Source organism: Chrysemys picta, chromosome 2 (genome assembly GCF_011386835.1).
Source record: "Chrysemys picta bellii isolate R12L10 chromosome 2, ASM1138683v2, whole genome shotgun sequence".
Lineage (NCBI taxonomy): Eukaryota > Metazoa > Chordata > Testudines > Emydidae > Chrysemys > Chrysemys picta.
Genome location: NC_088792.1, coordinates 16,607,050 through 16,628,902, shown reverse-complemented (window position 1 = coordinate 16,628,902; position 21,853 = coordinate 16,607,050). Strand labels below are relative to the sequence as shown.

The 21,853-nt window shown below is 41.1% G+C and overlaps 1 protein-coding gene across 1 annotated transcript in view; it reads left to right on the top strand.

The window, feature by feature from the left end:
- ACVR2B (activin A receptor type 2B) overlaps window positions 1-21,853 on the top strand; it is a 159,348-nt gene that overhangs the window by 110,350 nt on the left and 27,145 nt on the right. The window contains 1 exon segment of the mRNA XM_065582703.1: window positions 17,986-18,193. Within this exon segment, the coding sequence (XP_065438775.1) occupies window positions 17,986-18,193 (208 nt within the window).

The following is a 21,853-nucleotide window of genomic DNA, read 5'->3' as shown; positions in this document are numbered from 1 at the left end:
CACCTCTCTGCACTTCTGTTTTCTGTCCCCACCCATTGTCTGTCTTCTCTGTTTAGATTGCTCTTTGGGGTAAGGACTGTTGTGCAGTGCTTTGCACGGAGCCTAGCACAATGGGGCCCCAATTTATGTTCAAGCCTCTAGGCAGGACTAGAATGCAAATGATAGTAAAAAGAGCTGTATAAAATCAAAGTATTATTTTTAAGAGAAAATGTGTTTGCTGCATTTGTTTAAATCAGTATGAGCTTGCTGGGAATCATCTAGTGAAGCCCAGTTCTGACAATTTGCTACATTTTACACTGTTGGGAAATTTCCTAAAGCGTGTAATGCAATATTGTATTTGGGTTTTTGAGGTCATTGTTACACAGATTGTTCAAGCCTGGATGCATTTTTAACTGGACTTTGTCTAAAGAATAAACATAGCTGGGGTTGTTTTCCAGTCACCAGCTATAGCAACCAGATCAGAAGTTTGAGTCAGCAATCCTAGCAAAATTTCACATGCTGCTTTAGAACAGGCAATTACAATTTTCCATTTTTCTTGGGGTTTTTTTGCCATTTGAATTGTAATTGTATTAAGTGTAAATTGATTTGTGTGTGTCATATTTACTTCATAAATTATTCTGCTGACTGGTAGATGGACTTCGATTTTTCTGTCTTACTCTTTCACAGCATTGCTTTGAACCATCATGCTTAGCAGTTTATTCTACTGCTTGCTTATGTCTCATGTTGTTTCATATTCATATCCAGTATCCAGAGGAGACCATACCCCTTCTTGGGCTTGGCCTAAACTAGCAACTTACATCGGTACAACTGTGGCTCAGGAGTGTGGAAAATAGACCTAACTCCTGGTGTAGACACTGTTGATGAGAAGGCGTCTCTTGTTGACACAGCTACCAAGTACCTTTGCCCTGCGGGAAGCCCTCCTGTGGGAGTAGGTGGAGTCTTCACTGAAGTGCCACAGCGGTGCAGATACATTGGTGTAGCTGCACCACTGCAGCCTTTTAAGTGTAGACAAGCCCTTAGAATGGGACAGTTGTGTGTGTCTCCTCCAGAGAAACCTTCAGCAGAGAGACTGAGGTGAGGTGGCTAGTCACAGAACTATAGCTCCGCCTATGGTTCAGCTCATCTAACTTGATCATAATAAAAACTACAGTTCCTTGTGTCCACTAGGATTTTACAGCGGGATAGCCAACATGTTTGTTATCCCACAATAAAAATACACCTTTTTGGCAGTGAAGACACAGTTTTATTCACCTCATGTGCAGAAGAGAGAGCTGCCAGAATCAAAGGTGGTTGTAGGATACGGGGAGGGAATTGAGCACTGTGCTGGCCCAGATTTTTAAATGTGACTAGTGATTTTGGATGCCTAATTTGAGAAACCTTAAAGGGGCCAGGTTCTGAGAGGGTGAATGCTCAGCGCTTCCTGAAAATCAGGCCCTTTTTAAAATGTCTCACATTGGGCAGCCAAAATCATTAGTCACTTCTGCAAATCATGGCCTAGATTTTCTTACAGAAGCCGGGTAACTGTTGCCAGCTTTTTCCACTTTAGTTTAAAGGTCACTCATGAGCTGTTTGTTATGAATTATTACTACAGGCCATTTTGCTTCTCTATATGGCAGGCACCCTGGTGCCCAGCAACTTAAAAAAAATTCTTAAAAATTGCAACACTGCCAGTAAATTTCACACCCTAAAAATAGGTTCAAGATGAACTATGGCATATAGTGGGCAGCAGGGCACAGGAGGTCAATGGAGAAGTTGCTGAATCTTCATTATCTCAACAGCTGGCTGTTCCAATTCTGCTCAGCTCAGGTGGCAAACTGGGGCAAGAGACAATCTCCCAAGCGGACTGGTTCCATAAATCTAAACCCTAATGGTAATGCTAAATAGCTGACCTTGATATATCAGCTAAAAATCGAGACCGAAACAATCCGGTACAGTATTTTATCAACTTTATCTGAAGCATTTGAAGTGCGTATGTCTTAAAGAAACAGTTTAAAATAAGATTTTTCCAGCTTGAGGCAAATTGATATAGATGGTAGATTATATAATTTGTTCAATACTTACAAGATAATAGCATCACCTTACAGTACATTTGTCAATTCTGCATAGGTGAGAAGTGATGAGTGCATAGGATTAATTAAGGGAATGCTTTCATTTAGGGGTGGTGATACTTCATTGTGAAGATTTTTAGAAGACAAGCAAGGAAAACTTACGGGTAGTTTACATGTATAATGAGTGTGGCTACCTTCAAACAGGCCAGCCGGTGTGTGTACGTACTCACACACTGAAAATCAAATTTCTGCCTTCAACAACACAGTCCCATGCTGCTTGAGTTGAAATAGACTCTCAATTAAGTGTTAATGTTTAGATTTAAATCCTCTGGGCCAGTCACTAGGGGGAGACAGTCACACTTGAGATGATTGACATTTCAGGGAAGGGTAGTACACATTAATAAACGTTATTGTCCATTCTGCATACTTTAGGGAATAGGGTATCTCAGTGCTCACAAGTTGCCCTAAAAGGCTGGAATAATTGGTGGTATTTGCCAGGTCTCTAAACTGAAAAGACTGAATGCTGCACTAGCAGAGATTATTGGTGTTAAATAGCTTTAAACAAGGATGTGAATCCCTGTGAAGAAATCCATCTAAACTCGTAGCTCTTTTCCCCAGAAGACTTTAACGACCAAAAAGCTGCTGTGTGTCAGTGTTTTCAGCCCTCTTTGTGGCCACACTGCATGGAATTCTGCATCGTGGTCCTGCATCTGGCTGACAGGATTAACCTGTTCATGCATGTTACAACATTGGAAGCAGATGGGCAATTCAGCGCTGTGTTCAAAAAGTTATAAAAAGTTTTCTGTTTGTCCTTGGATAACTGCAGTGCATTACCAAAGTTCATGAAAATTGGCTGAAAGGCACAGAAACCTAGTTAAAAGCAACAGAGGGTCCTGTGGCACCTTTGAGACTAACAGAAGTATTGGGAGCATAAGCTTTCGTGGGTAAGAACCTCACTTCTTCAGATGCAAGACATCAAGAAACCTAGTTGTTAACTTATTGGTGTTTATTGCTCAATAGGCTGTTTTTGCAATGAAAACCCTAGTCTTGTCTTTTTGAAATAAGAGAAGAATTTTTAATTAAAAATTCTTCTCTTATCTCTGGGAGGTATTTGGGTCTAATAAAAACCTTCAATTTGTGTTCATGCCAATAAACAATATGTGTCCAGCCTGTGCTAAAATCTCTTATTGCATGTAACACAGTCTTTTTATGTGAGGGGAAGCAGTGAAAGGAGAGGAGTGCACAACTGTAGTTTTTCTGGTCACTGTCTGGTTTCCCAGAGCTGTGAGTGTTCTTGTAGGCGTGTGTGTCCTCTGGCCAGCATGTAAATGGAGGTAAACAAAAGGCAGCCATGTCTTGCTGATGGAGTTCTAAAAGAAACACCGAGTTATTGCCATATGGATGAGGACAAAAACTCCGTGACTTCAGACATGTAGGAAAATATTGCAAGTTGATAGAGTGTACATTTAAAAAACAAAAAACAAACAAAAAAACTCGTACAGAGCAAAGTGTTAACAAGAGTCTCTTCAGAAGATTTAGTTTGTTTTCTTCATGGAAATTTTTTTTGGGGGGGAGCCTTTTGATGATCCAGCCTTAGTTATGCTCCTTCTTAGGTGCTTTGCTGGCTTGGGGCTCAGTGGGAGTCTTTCAGTTGATGTGAAAAGGATCTGGTGAACACTACATGGAATATAAGTCATGGGTGGCTGGAACATCTCCTGCAGTCCTAGAATACCGCGTGCTATGCAGCCACCCGTTTCTTCATTGCAGAGACTCAAGTTAGTTTTTTGCTTATTCCTAGTGGTAAATCTCTTGTGAGAAATGCTGAGAGAGCATTTTCCAGAGTAGTAGCCGTGTTAGTCTGTATCAGCAAAAAGGAGGAGGAGTACTTGTGGCCCCTTAGAGACTAACAAATTTATTTGAGCATAAGCTTTCGTGGGCTAAAACCCACTTCATCGGATGCATGCAGTGGAAAATATAGTAGGAAGATATATACACACAGAGAACATGAAAAAATGGGTGTTGCCATACTAACTAATGAGAATAATCAATTAAGGTGGGCAATTACCAGCAGGGGAGAAAATACTTTTGTAGTGATAATCAGGATGGCCCATTTCCAATAGTTGACAAGAAGGTGTGAGTAACAGTAGAGGGGAAAATTAGCCTGGGGAAATAGTTTTACTTTGTGTAATGACCCATCCACTCCCAGTCTTTATTCAAGCCTAATTTAATGGTGTCCAGTTTGCAAATTAATTCCAATTCTGCAGTTTCTCATTGGAGTCTGTTTCTGAAGATTTTTTGTTGGAGTATTGCAATTTTTAGGTCTGTAATTTAGCGACCAGGGAGGTTGAAGTGTTCTCTGACTGGTTTTTGAATGTTATAATTCTTGACGTCTGATTTGTGTCCATTTATTCTTTTGCGTAGAAACTGTCCGGTTTGGCCAATGTACATGGCAGAGGAGCGTTGCTGGCACATGATGACATAGATCACATTGGTAGATGTGCAGGTGAATGAGCCTCTGATGGTGTGGCTGATGTGATTAGGTCCTATGATGATGTCCCTTGAATAGATATGTGGACAGAGTTGGCAACAGGCTTTGTTGCAAAGATAGGTTCCTGGGTTAGTGTTTTTGTTGTGTGGTGGCTGGTGAGTATTTGCTTCAGGTTGGGGGGCTGTCTGTAAGTGAGGACTGGCCTGTCTCTTCAAGTGACTAGGTTTTAATGAAGATAATAAGAGCTCGTCATGGCCTGGCATGGAGACGGCCAGATAAATGGCAGTGATTAGATAAAAGCACTTAAATAGAGAATGCAAGGGTATTGGAACACAATTTTATAAAAGTAATCGGAGATGCAACATTTATTTCAATGCCTGAATAATATTAAAGAGAGATAATATCCCTGAGCCCAAGGATCCTTTGGCATATAAGAAATAGAGCCAATAGCTATCACTTGCATCAAAACCAGAAAATAACCAACATAGAATGAAACCCAAACGAATCCCACCTCACCCACAGCTGCCAGCCCCCATTCTTGACCTTCCATAGGTGAGAATTGCAGTATGTCCTGAAGGTGCATGGAGTCAGGATTTTTCAAACTGAGCTCCTGTGTCAAGGTCCCATCACAGAGGGTCTTGTTCGCAGCTCTCTCTCAGAAACAAAGGGGCTCCAGCGGTACACAGCTGTGGTGGTGTCTCATGGGGAGCCCTGTGTGCTCAGAGTCTTTAGCCCTGTTAAAGAAGTTGGCAGCTGCCTAGTCTGTGCGAATTAGGTACAGCCCTTGGGCTTGTCTGGGAGAAGTTTGGAACAGTTGGGTTCATGGGACACTGAAAGTGTTCAGAGAAGATTTTAAAGTGGTGCGATGATTGTGTGTAGCCTGACATCTTGGCTGACACACGGTGGATTGAACCAGTGACTCTCCTCAGCTAAAAGCATGAGGTGCTATAGCTTGAGCGAAAGAGCCAAGCCGGTGAAGTTGGGGGCTGAAGCAATTCGTAACTTCTGTGGATCAGCACAGAGGGGGACCTGTAAGACTCAGCACTGAGTTACAGTTGCACCGTCCATGTTGGTAGTTTTGGGGACCTCCATAACAAAGTTCAAATGAGTCTCACGTTTCTCTATTAATAGCAGCGAAATTGACTTTTCAGAGACCCCCCCCAGGCCTGATGCCCTATGGTTTATCAGATTCAGTACAGTTAAATGTTCCTGGATGACTTCCTATTCTTTCCTTATAAAATTTCTTCATATTGTTTCTGAAATATTTGAATCTAATCACCATGGGAACTAACCAATGTTTTTAAATGTAAAGTTGAATCGCTAAGGCGCAATGTGTCAATTTCCTGAAGTGAGGCTTTTGAGTGTATGACATCAGGATAGGAATGTGGGAAGAAAATGTTTGTCCATATTGAGTGTGGTGTGTGTTACTTCTGCGTGGTCTGGATTGTTTTATGCACATCTGTAGCTTTAGAGGAAGGGAATGTGTTTTGTACAGGAACTCAAAGTTGTTCAATGGAATTCCATCTCTAGGACAGACAAGCAGGGATTTAAATCTCTTGGACTGTACTTGTACTCAAACACATATAGATTTCAAAGTGGAATCGATACACAGCTGCTGGTTGGAGCATGAAATCAAGCTGAAGGATAATATGGGAAACTAATTTATTTACTCTTTACATAAAAGAACTTCACCCTTTTATAAATGTCTTTAAAGAATCATTGCCCTTATCCGGCCCTTTCTTCATGCTTTCCATTATTGTACTAGAAACAATCACTGGAAGTTTCATGGTGGTATTGGATTGTGCTACATTCCTTCATCAGGTCATTTGGTTACAGCCTTGTTTCAACAGATCCAAAGAAGAAAGGTAAATTTCTGTAAACATGAAATAGGTTCTAAATGTGGTGTAGTCACTTGGGAGCAAACTTCATTGCAAAAGGGGCTGACAGAATTGCTTATATGGGATTTACCATTAGGAACAAAAAGGCTGGAGAAATTGGCATCTTATTTGACTGCTTGGCTTCTCGTGCTCTGAAGAATTTCAGGAATGTCTTGACTTCCTTTGGGGGGCTAAAGGCCAGTGTATGATTGCAAAGGCTAGAGAGTTGCTTTTCTTTGCGCCCTTTTTTCATTCATTCTCTCATTCAGCCTCTTTGCTTTCTTTGACTGAAGCTAATTAACTCTTGAAATAACAGTGAAAGTTGGAGAAGATGCTTTAAAAAGCCAGTGTAAGTGTTTTCATATTTCTTGATAGGGAAGCTGCACGCTGTGGAAGTCTAGAACACAATATAAAAGGTGTCACTTGCCCCCAATGAATCCTCTGAAGTTCCCAAATGCCCTCAAATGGATTGAATTGAGGAATTGATGTTTGGGATGTAGTGCATGTTTGTCATTTATCAATATAAACACCGATTATAAGCCGAAGAAGATCATTCTTCACTGCACAAGCATTTGCTTTTCAGTGTGCTCCCTGAAATACCTTCCCCTGCACAAGAGCTTTGTGAGTAAGCCATCTTGGTGAGGATGGTGCTTCTAAAATCTGACTGATGGCTAAAAGCCACAATTAGTTACTCAAACAAAACTTGCAGCAGCGAGGAAGGTTCTGCTCCATGTAGTGTGCTAGGATTTTTTTTTTTCCCCCCCAGAGTGCCTTGATTAGCCCACTAAAATTGCACAGGCTTTGCGTCCATCAGAGCAGTCTGCAGGCAGCCGTGCATGGATTTTGCTGGAACTCAAGGTGTCATTGAAGGTCTGCAGAATTATTGGTATAACTTATTGACTCTGGATGGAAAAAGAGGCTACAGATCAGCATCAAGTGAGCTCATCCGTTTGCAATCTCTGGTTATAAACCAGAGGACCAGCTTCCATAGAATTTAACGGTCTATGATGATAGTACAAGGAAGGAAGTTAAGACTTTGCTGCCTGAACAAAACTGGTGTAATGAGAATAGGGAGAAAGAGCCACAAGCCTGACTTTGAAGTTCTGGCGCATGTTTTAGTCAGGCCAAAAACTAATCACCTTTCCTGACCGAAGAGGAAAGGCATTGGCCACGCTTGCTGATGGATGCTGTCAGGCATTGGAAAAGTATATGAGTACTGGGCGATAACTCAGCTTAGCACTCAAAAACTGGGACCCCAACTGTCTGATTCAGATATCAATCTGCTTGCAGCCTAAAAGAAACTGCTTAGATGATCTTAGCAGCCTCTTACAATGGATAGGATATGGTGGAACTATTCAGGGCTAGTTTCAACCACTGGTGAAAGCAGATGATGAGAAACTCCCCCTGAACACACGTGCAGGTTGGATTGAAGACTTCCAAACCCACGGTGCTGCCTTTTTTTTTTTTAAGTGACACTGAGTTTTATGCACGGTGGAAGGAATGGAAAGGTTTTGGGACAGAAACACGTCTCTACTGCAGTTACCATAGGCAATGAGCCCTGTTCCGCCAACCTAGACACCTTTTTACCAGCAACATCCACCACCTGACCTCTCTACTGCAGGGCTGGACCCATGCAGAAGGCTATGCTCTGGCCTGTCACACCACAGCAAGTTTCACCCTATGTGCTTATGCAGATGAGGACCCTAGTTAATAAAGGCTTGTGTTCTGCTGAAGCTGATGCTACTCAAGCAAACTGCCACCTTTATTCTCGATCTGCAGCACTTCTCCTCATTTAGCTCCTTCTGCCTTTCTTGAACAGAGGCTGTCTTGCTGTTGTTTGATTTTCTGATATGAACAAAGTGGAGGCCCTAGCATAAAGCCAGAAAATAAATTTTTCTCTGAGACTTGAATTGGGATTTGGTGTCTCTTGCCTTTGGAGAGGAAAGATCTAACAAGACTTCCTTTCCCCCTTTGTGAGCCTGATGGCAAGTAAAGGTTAAAATAACCCTACAAACCACAAAGTAGTAGAGAAGAACTTGGAGAAATTAACTTCCAAGCATACAGAATCTTCTTTTAGCTACCGTAGATGCATCAACATAACTCTTCCATTGAGCCTCCCACTTGCCCTGATAACTTGCTGACAAAGTGACTATATACAAAGTGACTGAGTTGAAATAGTGCCATTAAAATATTAGGAGGAACTTGTGCATTTCATTCCCATTATATATTTCATATCCATTACTTGCTAGAAATTGTAATGTAGTAGGTCACTTATATCTTGGCAGGTTTCTCCCATTGCATCTCCTTTTAGGCAGGACAGGGAATCCAGAATATTTGGATTTTGATTTATGGCAGACTTTAAAAACCATGTTTTACATGATCTGTCCTGGCAGTTTAAAGAAAGATTGTACCGTTTTACTTCCTTTCTTGTACATCCTGCCAAAAACACTGCCGAGCTCTTAAGCTTTGGTTAGTCGAGTGTAAGAGGGTGACAAGATGACAAACACATTCGTTTGTAGGGCAGAGATCCCCAAACTTTTTTGCTCACTCTCTCCTGCCCTTATCTGGTCCACGCTCCCCTGGAAGCCGTGGTGGGGGCTGGAAGCAGGCCTGGTGCAGGGGCCAGGGCCAGGAGCAGAGCTGGGGGCAGAGTGGGGTTGGCCTGTGTTTCCTCCCTGCCCTCCGTGGGGGCTGGTCCTCATCCTGCTGCGCCTTCCCCGAATGTTTAGTCATGCCCCCTAAAGGGCACACCCCATAGTTTGGAGCCACTATTTTAAGGGCACAGTTTCTTGATGCCTGACCTTCAATATCGTCTTGTCCATTTACATGCATTACAGTTTTTCCAATTACCAGTGAATTAAATTTGGAATTGTGATATTTAGAAATGTCAAGCAGAATCAGTAGAAAAGCACTTTGGGCCCAGTCTTAATAGACTCAGCACATTTGAAAGCATATTTGAAATGTCCCTGCTGATGAAACTCAGAGGACCATGTGTGGCGGGTGAAGTGCTGCTGTTCAGACACTGAAGCTTTCTGGCAATGGCAGTTCACCAGAGACTTCTTATTTCTACATTGTTATAGGTCTATATTGCATGTTATAAACACACGACTACTCTCTCCCTGGAGAAGAGCTAGGAAATGAAGAGCCGTCTCTGACAGGGTTTTCCTGGGATTCAAAACAGTGGTGGAATGGGGTAGTGAGCAGGGAGATGGAATGTTGTGGACGCATATGAAATGGTGGGCAAGAACGCTTAGTTATCTCTGACATCTGATCGGAAGTATCTCCTCTCTTTGGTTAACTTTAACAGGAAATGCCTTTAGGATATATAAAAAAACCTCACTTTTAAACTCTCAGATTTTCTTCCACTCAGATTGTAAGCAGCTGGGGGCAGAAACAGACTCTTTTTAGGTGTTTGTACAACTAGCACAATGGGATTGTGGTGCGTGACTGAACTCCTGAGTGCTATGGCAATACAAAGAAGAAATAATCTCATAATTCATGCCGATATAAAAGTGTGTTTCAGAGAAATATCCCAAAAGACATTTCATGGTGCTATGCAATAGCTTGCCCTCTATAAAGGCTGCATATCTGAAATCCAGTGATACAGGGAGAGAAAAAAGGCCTTCTGAAGATATCATTTGTCAAGCAAGGCAATGTCTTGGTTTAGTGAAGCAAGGAAACTGTGGAGAGACACCTCCTAATGAGTAGGGTTAATGGAGAAATGGTTGGCATTTGCCTATTAACTCTGTGGCAAGGGTCGGACAGAAGCATGCATCCCTTAGGATGTTAATAAACAAATCCCAATTGTGCCACACTCCATGCTTCCCTCCACACATTGAGATATATGGAGGCAAGTGCTGTGTGGCCATGCCTTGCTCTGATGCACAATTTCCTAACCTTTGTGGTGTTTTGTCCTCTTAGATACAGCACTGGTCTGTCTGTCTAATATAACACAGACAAGGTAGGTGAGGTAATATATTTTTATTGGACCAATAAAATATTACCTCTCACACCTCTCTCTAATATCCTGGGACCAACACAGCTACAACACCACTGCAAATAATATAACACACATCCCCCACTGGGTTTTTGTGATTACTAATCCAGTTTGAGCTCTGACTGTCCAAATTGCCTCGTTTGCGACCCAAAGAGCATTTAAACATGAACTGCAGGAGCAACAAGGCATTAAATGCTTTTGATTGATCTCCCTGGTGTTTTTATTAAAGAACCAAAACCTTTCTGAGACAGATATAGTTAGCGATGTAAAGGGGAAAAAATAATTACATTTTGGCTTTGTCCTTAACTGAGGTTACACAAAATAGAATTTCCTAATGGATGAATAATATGATCCCCTCCTTTAAACAAAATATCAAAATGACCAGTTGAGCTGAAATTGAAAATGCCCTATTTCCAGAAATTGACTGACTACTGGCAATGCTTTTTTTTTTTTACTGGTGCAGGGTAGTGGTGCTAATGCTCATGACCTAGCTAAACCTTCTTGGATCAGATGTTACCTAGGCAAAGCAATGATTTGTTAAACCTTTTCCTGAGTGATCCTCTGCTTTGGGCCAACAGATTAGCCGTGTGTGTGTGTGTGTGTGTGTGTGTGTGTGTGTGTGCAATATTTCAGTAAATCAGATAGTGTTTCCATGTCACTGAGCTGTTTTCTGTAAACAAGAATACTTACCTGGTGTTATGGACTTTGAGCAATTCTGGGCTTCTGTGGTCTTTCATGGGCTTTTTTTTCTAGAACTTTCTTTGAGAAAGAAACAAACCCTATTCAATTTAAAATGACAGGAAATTATTCAAAAGAATTAAATCTTTATTGCATCCTTTTCCCAAGTTGCTGCTAATGTCTGTTAAAAATATATTCCCTATATTTCAAGGAATGCATTATATTAGTGGTTTGAGAAAAAAGTGTAATAATCTAATTCTTTTGAATAATTTCCTTGTTATCTTTAATTGACTTGAGCCCAAGTTTAAAAAAAATAGTGGGGGAGGAGAAGGAATCACTACATAGATGTCTGTGGAAGCGGTGAAGTCTGAGTCATGGTGTGAATATAGAAGCCCCTGGTTATTGTCATCCCTGGTGAGTAGAGAGGATGCATTTCTTAATATGAAGTTCCTTTTTTAATTTTGAAAGAAAATGACTTAAAGCCTCCTGTCCTTTTTGAGACTGGCTGTAATGACATCACCACCGGTTACCATGGTTATATTATATATGTTCAGAATAGTTTAACAGCCACTGATTGATAGAAAACTTCAGAGCTTTTGTCTTGGGAGCTACCTAGTCTATTGACAGAAAACAGAACTCAAGCTAATCTTCCTTCTACACATTCTGTGGCTGGTGTTCCCAGTGTTGTACTGAATTCTGGTTTTAGGGAGTTATAAACCTTATATGGCTTTAAAAACAAAAATGCTTTCAGCTGGTCTTGGTTGTACCAGGTATTTTTAACCTAAGGTGGAACTAGTCAAGACCCTGTCCCCTCCTCCCTTTGAGGACATGTCACTTCAAAGTGGTGTGAAGCCTTACAATCCAGTTTGATTCATTACTGGGCTTTGATCAAGCAGAGGTTGCTGTGCCAGCCTATTAACCTGGAAGAAGCTTGGGCACTGGTGACAGATGCTAATACCAGTAGACTGGATTTTTGTTTGGTAAATTCATGGTGTATAGATGTTAACTTATTTGTGGAGCACCTATAATGTAAAGGCTTTATAAATAGGGTGGAAAAATAAGCAAGGCACTCCTTATATCTGCAGGAATTCAGCAAATCGTTCAGCTCAAAATGTCATCATGAGGTTGATGCTCTTCAAATTCTTTTTTGGCCTATCGAAATATACTTTTGCAGTTGACTTGCCAGCATTTATGCTCTTTCCTATTTTCCTCACTAAGATTTGACTTCTAATTTTTAAAGGATGCCTTTTTGCTTCTAAGCACCTCTTTTAGTCTGTTTAGCCTTGGTGGCATTTTTTGGTCTCTTATTTTGTTCGTTCGTTTTTTGATTGGGGTTACACATATAGTTTGAACCTGTCTAATGGTGTTTTTAAAAAGTTTCCATGCATCTTGCAGGCATTTCACTCCCTTTAATTTCCACTTATGCTGAGGGAATAAATAATTTTAGAAGCACTTTGTAAAGGTGGATTCGTTCAAGGCCCTTTAGAGATGAGGCTGGATGCTCTTTTAGAGTTTTTCCGGGCCTATTAGGTATATAATGAAGTCCACTCCATTTAAGAGATTTGTTGTTGTTGTGCTGCACAAATATAGGGAAAGGGGTGTGACTTTGGAAAAAAAAATATTTTTTTTAAGACAGATGTTGATTTTTATGGACAAATACAGAAAGTCTATTTTCATCACCATGCTGACCTTTGGTATGTTTTGAGGTATTATTCAAGCCAAACAATCTATGCATACATTTTTTTCTGGAAAAAAGAACAGGAGTACTTGTGGCACCTTAGAGACTAACAAATTTATTAGAGCATAAGCTTTCGTGGACTACAGCCCACTTCTTCGGATGCATACAAGGTGCCACAAGTACTCCTGTTCTTTTTGCGGATACAGACTAACACGGCTGCTACTCTGAAACCATTTTTTTCTGGGTCCTCTTTGTTTCCTTCATGGCTTATATCTCTCCTGTAATGGCTCTCTGATCTGTTATAGATACCCAGTAAGACAGACATGGCTTGGTTTTCATAATTATGTATGCAAATATGTATGCATAGTTGCTTATTTGGTACATGCAACTGCAACAATTCAGTGTGCAAGCACGGTCCTCCTATAATGTAAAATTACATGCACAAATAGCCATATAGGCATGTAACCACCTGTTTGCAAATAAATAAGTTGTGCATACATTTGTATTTACAAGCCAAGTTAAGCCCTGTTGTTCTGAAAATCAGGCCCCAAATTTTGGTAAATTACCCATTATTCTGTACTAATTTTTATGCAATCTATTTTGACTCAACCTGTTCCTTGAATAGTTTTCATTTTAGTTATTAAAAGGGACTACACAAGCTATGAAGTGACACCTACTGTGCTTTCTTCCTTAAAGGGATATTGTCAACCTATTTAAGTCTGCCCACCTTCATTCAATTTACTTTAACGTTGTTTTAATACAGAGACTGCAAAGAATGCATTTTGCTACCAGCTTCAGTCACAGCGCTTGTCTACACTTACAGCGCTGCAACGGTGAAGCTGTAGTGCTTAGTGAAGATGCTACCTATGGCTTTAGCTACACTGGCGGTGTACAGCGCTGCAACTTGCTGCGCTCAGGGGTGTGAAAAAACACCCCCCTGAGCGCAGCGAGTGCAGCGCTGTAAAGCACCAGTGTAATCAGTGCCTGCAGCGCTGCACGCTCGCTCGCAGCGCTGCAAGCTATTCCCCTCGGAGAGGTGGAGTACATACAGCGCTGCGACTACACTCACGCTGCATAGCGCTGCCGCGGCAGCGCTGTGAAGTCCCGAGTGTAGCCAAGCCCTAAGTTGATGGGAGAGGTTCTCCCATCAGTCTAGGTACTCCACCTCCCTGAGAAGCAGATCTAGTAGGGCCTACGCTGGGAGCTAAGTCGGTATAACTGCGTGGCTCAGGCGTGTGGGTTTTCCACACCCCTGAGCGACATAGTTATACCGGCATAAGTTTGTAGTGTAGACCAGGGCTCATCATGACCCATTACAGAAGGTTGCGCTGCAGCTGCAGGTAATTTAACACTCATTCCTAAAGCTGTGCAACTTCCTGCTGAGACTGTCCTGGAGAAAAACAAAAGGGTCCCACCTTGGTCCTTGTAGCTGTAGAAACAGCAGGATAAGATGCTTGTCAAAGGGCTGTTTACGACTAAGCGCATGTTGCAAACAGTGCAGTTTATAAAGAAGTGTTTCTTTAAGACAACTACCCTTAAGGGCTATTTTTTTTTTTTTTTAAACAAAGAAAACACATTTTTTCTGTATCTTGGGTGGACGGGTGGAGCAGATAAGACACCAAAGGGTTTTTTGGTATATTTGTTGGATGTAGATTTAGATTTTTTGGGGGGAAGCAAGTCTTACCCTTAGTCTGAAGCTTGCGCCAGAGAAGACCCGTGTTCTATGGGGGGGAGGGGCGGGGGTATGCCCCAGGCTCATTACAGAATTTCTCATGCTCAAGTATCTGTTGCTTCCTGGTCCCAGAACTACAACTACTGCTTTTTACATTTCCTTTCCAAAGCACTGTGCAAACATTACTCATCACAACATCCTTGCAAATTATATTCTCCCCCCTTTAGAGAGGGGGTAGTGGAGGTTATACATTTGTGCCTGAGGTTATACAGAGAGTTGTCTGAGCTGGGACTAGAATTGGGGACTACCACCCCTCTGTTTGGTTCACTAGATGAGGCTGCCATCTAGGAGGTTTGGGTAGGGAAGAAAGAAAAATCTCACTCCAGTGAGCTTAGTGGAAAGTTGGGGAATATTATCCCTCTTTGGTTCTGTGGAGAAGATTTTATGGAATTCTTGAACTTGATGCATCCTTTGATTGTGCAATCATTTTCTAGAGAAGACCAGAAGATTATGTTAAATATAGGCTAGCAATCAGCAACTGTTTAAGATGGAAGCCATGTTATATATTACAATAAAGCAAAGACCTTCATTCATAGCTTTCAAAGAAAAAAAGGCATCCCTTACTTTCCTACACACAAGACAATTGTCCATTATTTGCTGCTGATTTCACTGGGTATTTAACAGGCTTAATTCTATAACAAATTGTCATGTAAATATCAACAGATCAAATGCAAAGGCTTTACGGAGAGGCAGCAATATTGGCACTTCTCTGTGTCTGGGAATATTTGTGGCTGTTTTTTACTATAGTAAGCAACTTGTCAGAGGAGGACTTGGATGGAGATTTGCAAGTGCTGATAAAACCTTCAGGTGCTGTTAAAATTGAACTCTCTTGTGTGTGTTTTGAATATAATTTTCTGTTTTAAAGCTCCACTTTATGGCTGTTTCCCACCCTTTTAAATCTCTCCCATGATACAGATTAAACATTCTACTTGGGGGGGGGGAAAAAAGAGGTATTGGAGAATTAAACACCTCTTAAAAATATAAAGAGTTCCTCCAGTCTGTCTTCTCCACACTAGAGAAATTACCCAGTGCTGCTGATAGATCAAGTCAAGTAACCAGGGCAGCTGACTTGGTGCAGAGCAAGATTTAACTGCAAGAATGGCTCGTGGCAAACCATGTTCAGCACCATTTCAGAAGCCCTGGCTTGTCCTGGTCCATCCTTGTACTTAAACCTTGTTCAGCACCAGTTGTCAGTAGTAGGCTAGTTTCCTGGTGTAGTCAAGGCTAAATTTACACTAGCATAGCACCTTGAATGCAGACCACTCTCCAAGCTTTCTCCAGAGTACTCCCACCAGTGAAATGGAGGCAAATCTTACCACCCTACAACAATTCAGAGAGGAAGTGAGGAAGATTTAATGCACATCAGAAGGTTACAGGCTGTAGAAAGGAAGGCGGATCCAGTGGTTAGGATGCTAGTCTGGGATTTGGGAGACCCGAGGTGAATTCATCGCTCTGCCACAGATTTCCTGTGTGACCTTGGGCAAGTCACTTAGTCTCTCTCTGTGCCTCAGTTCTTCATCTGTAAAGTGAAGATAATAGCTCTGTCCTACCTCATGGGGTTGTTGTGCAGATAAATTTTAACGATTGTGCGGTGCTCAGATACTGTAGTAATGGGGACTAAGTGCCTTCACCTCAAGGTCTGCCTTGTAAAGTGGGCAGAATTGAACCCTCAAAGTGCATTGAGATTTTCATTGGCCACAAGGAGACAGGAGCTAGATTTTTACATCTCAGCCTGATAATGACACTTCTAGCAGCACGATTGTTCCTTTATCACCAGGCTGGGGGATTGATTCAGTGTTGTTTACTGAATTGCCAATACCTAGATTTTCCTTGGAAGCAGCCTGTCAAAGTAATGACCAGGCCTGACCTTGTTTTAACCTGGGTGATCCCATGGTGGTATGGCTACAGCCTAAGAGAATAATACTAATTTGAAAACTTAAACTATTTCTGGTTGTGTGTAATGTGTTTATAGTTCAGCATCTCAGCAGGAGTTTAAAAAGCAACCTGCTATTTGTGGCTCAGTGGTGATGTTTCTGGGGTTTCTATTTATACTCTGTTCTTGATGTGTCTTGTTGCATTTGATTTCTCCTCCTACTTTTAACGTTCGTCTTTAAAATACCTCCTACAGAATGTCTATAACAAAGCTAGGATTTTTTGAGACACAAGACTGTGCATGTCTGAGTGTGATCTGTTCATCTCATACTTGATCCCTTTTTCAATTCAAAAAAATTCTTTGGATCAGTGTAACAGTTTTTGGCAGCACTTCATTTTGAATCCAGTGAGGGCTTGTTATTACTTTGGCTTCTAGTTAGTATCAGTAGGACGATGAGAGACTCTTTGCTTGCACCAGTTCATGGTGGCTTATTTAACTCAACCCAGTTACTGTGTCTGCCTCAGTCAAGTTAATGGGGGGAGGGAAGAAGGGAATCATGTTGAATGAAATTCACCCTGTGCAGAGACCCAGCCTGAGGCTGATGTCCCACTTACACCTTCAGAATAACCGAACATGTAGAAATGTATATTCATTTATTATAATAGGGTTTAAGTGGGACTTTGGTGAGGCACAGGGTGAATTTCACCCCTCACGAGTAATTCCCTCAGACCCCAAAGGAATCTCGTCCTTCAGATAAAATGTTCCTGTCTTGGTGAGGGGAGTGATTACACTGTATGCGGGTCCAGCAAAACACTAACTTCCTTAATGGTTAGGGCATACAAAATGTCATATACTCCACTTAGGCATGATGGTGAGTTTTGGAAGTGTATTTTCTTGGTAAGCTGGCCTACTAATAGTTCTGAAATGTTGGTTGCACTTGTGTTAATTTACCAGCATTGTTACACCAGGGAAATCCCAAACGTACCTGTAACAACTTTCCTGGGGCCCTGGGTTTTACTCTGTTTCCATGGTAAGGGAGACTATTCCAGCATCCCTCCTATTTAATGAGAAGGTACATCTCATAATGCTCTGTTTTGAGTTAAGTGGAGCCCACTCAGTTTAAGGTGGCACAACATATTCCATACCTAGGCCTTTGTGGGCTATATTCCTGTACTGAAGGTGAGGCCACACAAATCTCTGCAGGACGTTGTTCGTCTCTTGAACATTACACTTCCTCCTAGGATGATCTTGTGGTTAAGGCACTGGATTGACACTCAAGGAGATTGCTGTTCAATTCTTCGCCTTCCCATAGACTTCCTATCCTATCTGACCTTGAGCAAATTTCATAACCTCTCTGTGGGTTAGTTCCCTGTCTGCAGAATGAGAATAATACTTCTCTGCCTCACAGGGGTGGGGAAGATAAATGAGTTAATTAAATGTGATATGCTCAGCTGTTACAGTGCTGTGTTCCATGTAAAGTACGGATAAAGATAAAACATGCACACTAAGTAGTATACTCACATCACTGATGCTCAGCAGCTAAGCATGTGAAAATGTCTTTTCATGTATTTTACTTTGGTTTCATGTAAGCACATTTTGGTTTTGGATACTCAGGGCCAGGTCATGGGGAGGCAGAGACAAGGGAATGCATCTACTACAATGCCAACTGGGAGCTGGAGAAGACCAATCAGAGTGGCGTGGAACGCTGTGAAGGAGAGAAGGACAAACGGCTCCATTGCTATGCTTCTTGGAGAAACAACTCTGGCTCCATTGAGTTGGTGAAGAAAGGCTGCTGGTTAGATGACTTCAACTGCTATGACAGGTAATAGCTACAAATTTAAATTGTATTTCAAGTGGGAAAGGCTTGCAAATTACATTAGTAATGTCCAGAAGCAGCCCAATTCAACTGGGTCCCATTAACCTGCTTTAATTGCTTGTGTATATCTCTCAAAATTCTCACTTAAGAACTCTTTGCTTTCAGTATGGAAGCCACAAAAGGCACTTTTGGGGGTATTTTTTTACAGGAAAGCTAAGCAATTCTGGCATGCTCTGAAAAATGTGTCCTGTACCATTGAGTGAAGAGCAATATGTTCTTCCAAGAGTACTTGGCTACATAAAGGAAAACATGGAGTCATTTGGAGCTGTCTAGGAAAACACCCCCCAAGATCTGTATTAGCGTTTGAGATGTTTTTGCTTTAATGATATTGTAAAGGGTTTCTTTACTCCCTGTCCCTGCTAGCTGGGTTGAGGGTAGGATTGTAGTTTGGCAGAGACTGAGGGGATGGACCACGGAAGTACAAGTATGTTGGGGTGTGGTGCTGTCTGTAGTCAGCTGTAGGGGAGATGGGCACTGCTGTGTGAAGGGTGTGGATGCATTAAAGAGCTTGGATTTTAGGAAAATATGATCAAGCCTCATAAGTGTGGGTAACCCAATGCTGAGTTATCAAAAGAGAACAATTGCAATTTTTAAAAGTTTTCCTTAGTTTCAAAGTTTAAAGGAACACTGTCCAATAGTTCTGGGCCCATTTTTAGTTTAAAAAAATGTAGCTAAAAGATGGTATATAAGAATCATAGCACTCAGAGGTCTGGGCAAAAACTTACTGGGCCATCAAGATGATGGTCTGGTTCTACGATTTAAATGCCAAAATAGAACTAATCCTGCTTTTGCAGGAAAATAGATTATTCCCAACTGTATATTTCCTAGTTCTTTTATCCTGTCTGATTTTAAGTATTCTGAGACATGAGGTTTCCACTACTACTTGGGAAAGACCATTCTGGAGTTTAGGTCTCATACGAAATTCTACTTGAACTTATTTCCTGTGCAACCCTATTGAAATCCTTGGGGTTAAGTCAGGGCCAAATTTGGCCCTAAGTTAAAAAGTCTGTCCTATTCATTGAAGTTGTTCCTAGCTCTATCCCATTCCTCTTAGTAATTCTGCCCCACCATATAGCTCAGAAGTAATTCCTCTTATTCCTTCAAATATTTGTAGCTGGCTTATTTTCCCACCACACCCATCATCTTAGTTGCATAGTCAAGCTCCATATTCATTTAGACATTTAGATTTTACTCTTTTTTTTTTCCCACCACCCAATAAATCAGTCCTTCCAGACTCCTTAGTCATTGTAGTGCTGATCCTCATGAGAATGGGAATGTTTAGCATAACCAGATTTCCTCTTATAGCATATGCTCCCAAATACAACAGCACTGTGACAGGTGCATGGTATAACACAATGCCCCCATGCTGTAATGTACTGGTTCTCAACTTCTGCCATATTATTATCCTGTATTACAACAGAAGAATGTTTCTGGGCCTTCCAACCCCTCTCATCTAGTTGTAAAGAAAGAGAGGATGGTTGCAATCTTCTAAAACCTGTTCAAATGCCCAAGATTGGATGCTGAGAACACACTAACCCTGTGGCATGAGAACCAGCAGGTACAAACTGACCAGTCTAGTTTCATGGTCCACGCTGAGTGAGATACCAGGTGTTAACAAACAACATAAATGGTGAAAACTCCATTTTGAATTTTTAGAAAGATTTTAATTAACCAAGTCAGTTTTAATTATACATTTCTTGAGTGTTCAGTTTGTATTTTAATGGTGGCCTTTTAGTTCCCCCATGCTGTTATGCTTTGATCCCAGGAGAAATGATAAAATGTAACAAACGTGTCTTTACAACGAATGCAACTGCATTAATGTCCTCATGGCCTTTACTGGCATTTGTGTTCAGCACACACACAGGCACGCAAGCTGCTGGGCTCCCAAGGGCAATCTTGTTGGGATGCAGTTATGTTGCTACATCATTACCTATGAGATGTCGCCTGGAAAAAGGACAGTCGACATGTTCTATCAAATTCTAGTGTCTTTTGCTTAGTAATGTAGATAATGGTTAGTGTTGTTATATGCCAAACGGTACCTTGTTGCAACACCAAGGTTGAGATGTTAATGATGCTAAGGTCAGGACATTTAGGGTTATGGTTCCTAGAGCAATCTTAACTCTGTCCTTTAATCTCATCTAATCTGTTAGGGCATAGATGTGGTGTAAGAATCTATATAGATTCTTATGCGTTCATTACAATATTTAAACCCCTTGTACTTGTGCATTAAAGTGGTGTTTCATTATGTGATTACCCAACAAATATGCCATAACATGGCACATGTGCATTTAAAGCTGTAGAAAAGGGTACAATTTAAAAATAAATCAACAGTGCACAATTCATTTATGTGCATAATCTCGCTGGAAAAGAAGTATTAAAATTAACTTGAAGAGCATGTGAATTACTATAAAATGTGCACTTACAGCTATAGAAAAAAGTGTAGTTCTCTCCCACTATATTATATTTTACTGCTTGCTAAGTAGCATGTCAAGTTGCCCAGGGTTGTGTACCTGGGCGCACACTGAACCAATTAAGGGAAATAATGAATTGCCTATGCAGAGTAGGCTGTTTTCACTCATTAACTTAATTTCTTAACTAACAGACTTTGCAAAACATGCATTCTCCACTGAAGGCTACAACTACTCAAGTCTAATGCCATTAAATTGAAATGTTTTATATTGTCTGAGTTCAGGAAAAGGTATATGGAAATATTACACCTCTACCCCGATATAATGCCATCCTTGGGAGCCAAAAAATCTTACCGCATTATAGGTGAAACTGCGTTCTATCGAACTTGCTTTGATCTGCCAGAGCACGCAGCCTCCGTTCCCCCCCCCCCCCCTGTATGAGAAATTCCAGCTCAAACGCTATTTTTTTTTCCATGAAGGAATAAACCACTGAAAATAGCGCCATGGATTAAGAGCCTTCTCCACCCTTACTTATAGCTATGTGCTATTGCTGCCACAATCAAGGAGGCTTGGCATGGATTCACAGATAGAGTAATAATGTCAGACACGTGATTGTTTTATTACTTCCTCGGTGTGTTTGAGGGAAGGAAGTTAGGCATATAAATTTAGCTGGATTTAGGAAATCTTTTGATACAGTTCATAGAGCACAAATCTGCAATCTAAGTAACTAGATAATACGCTGGAGAGGGTAAAAAACTGACAAAGAAAGCAGGTGTTTATAAACAGTAGCAACTTGCACTGGGGTGGGAAGCGAGTAGTAGAACACTACAACAGTCATTGGAAAATCTTTTGCACTGACCTGGCAGGAAAGTGGATGTGTGGAAAACTGATGAAGTTTGTTTGATACCTATACAAGAATCTCTTTAAGATATACAAAATATTGAAACAGTATGGCTAGATAGCACTGCAGTTATCTGAACTAGAGGCAACTGAGAATATTTAGAACTACAACTTACATTTGTTAAAATACAGGTACTAATGTTTAGGTGGAAATTCTTTAAAGCGAATTCGTAGTTACTTGAGGTAGGAAACTATATTAAGTACATGAATAAGACTTATTCTTTATTAGTTGCAAGTAAGATAACTAATGCAGGTAGTTGTTAGAGAGGACACACCAATAAAATGGAAATGCCGTATA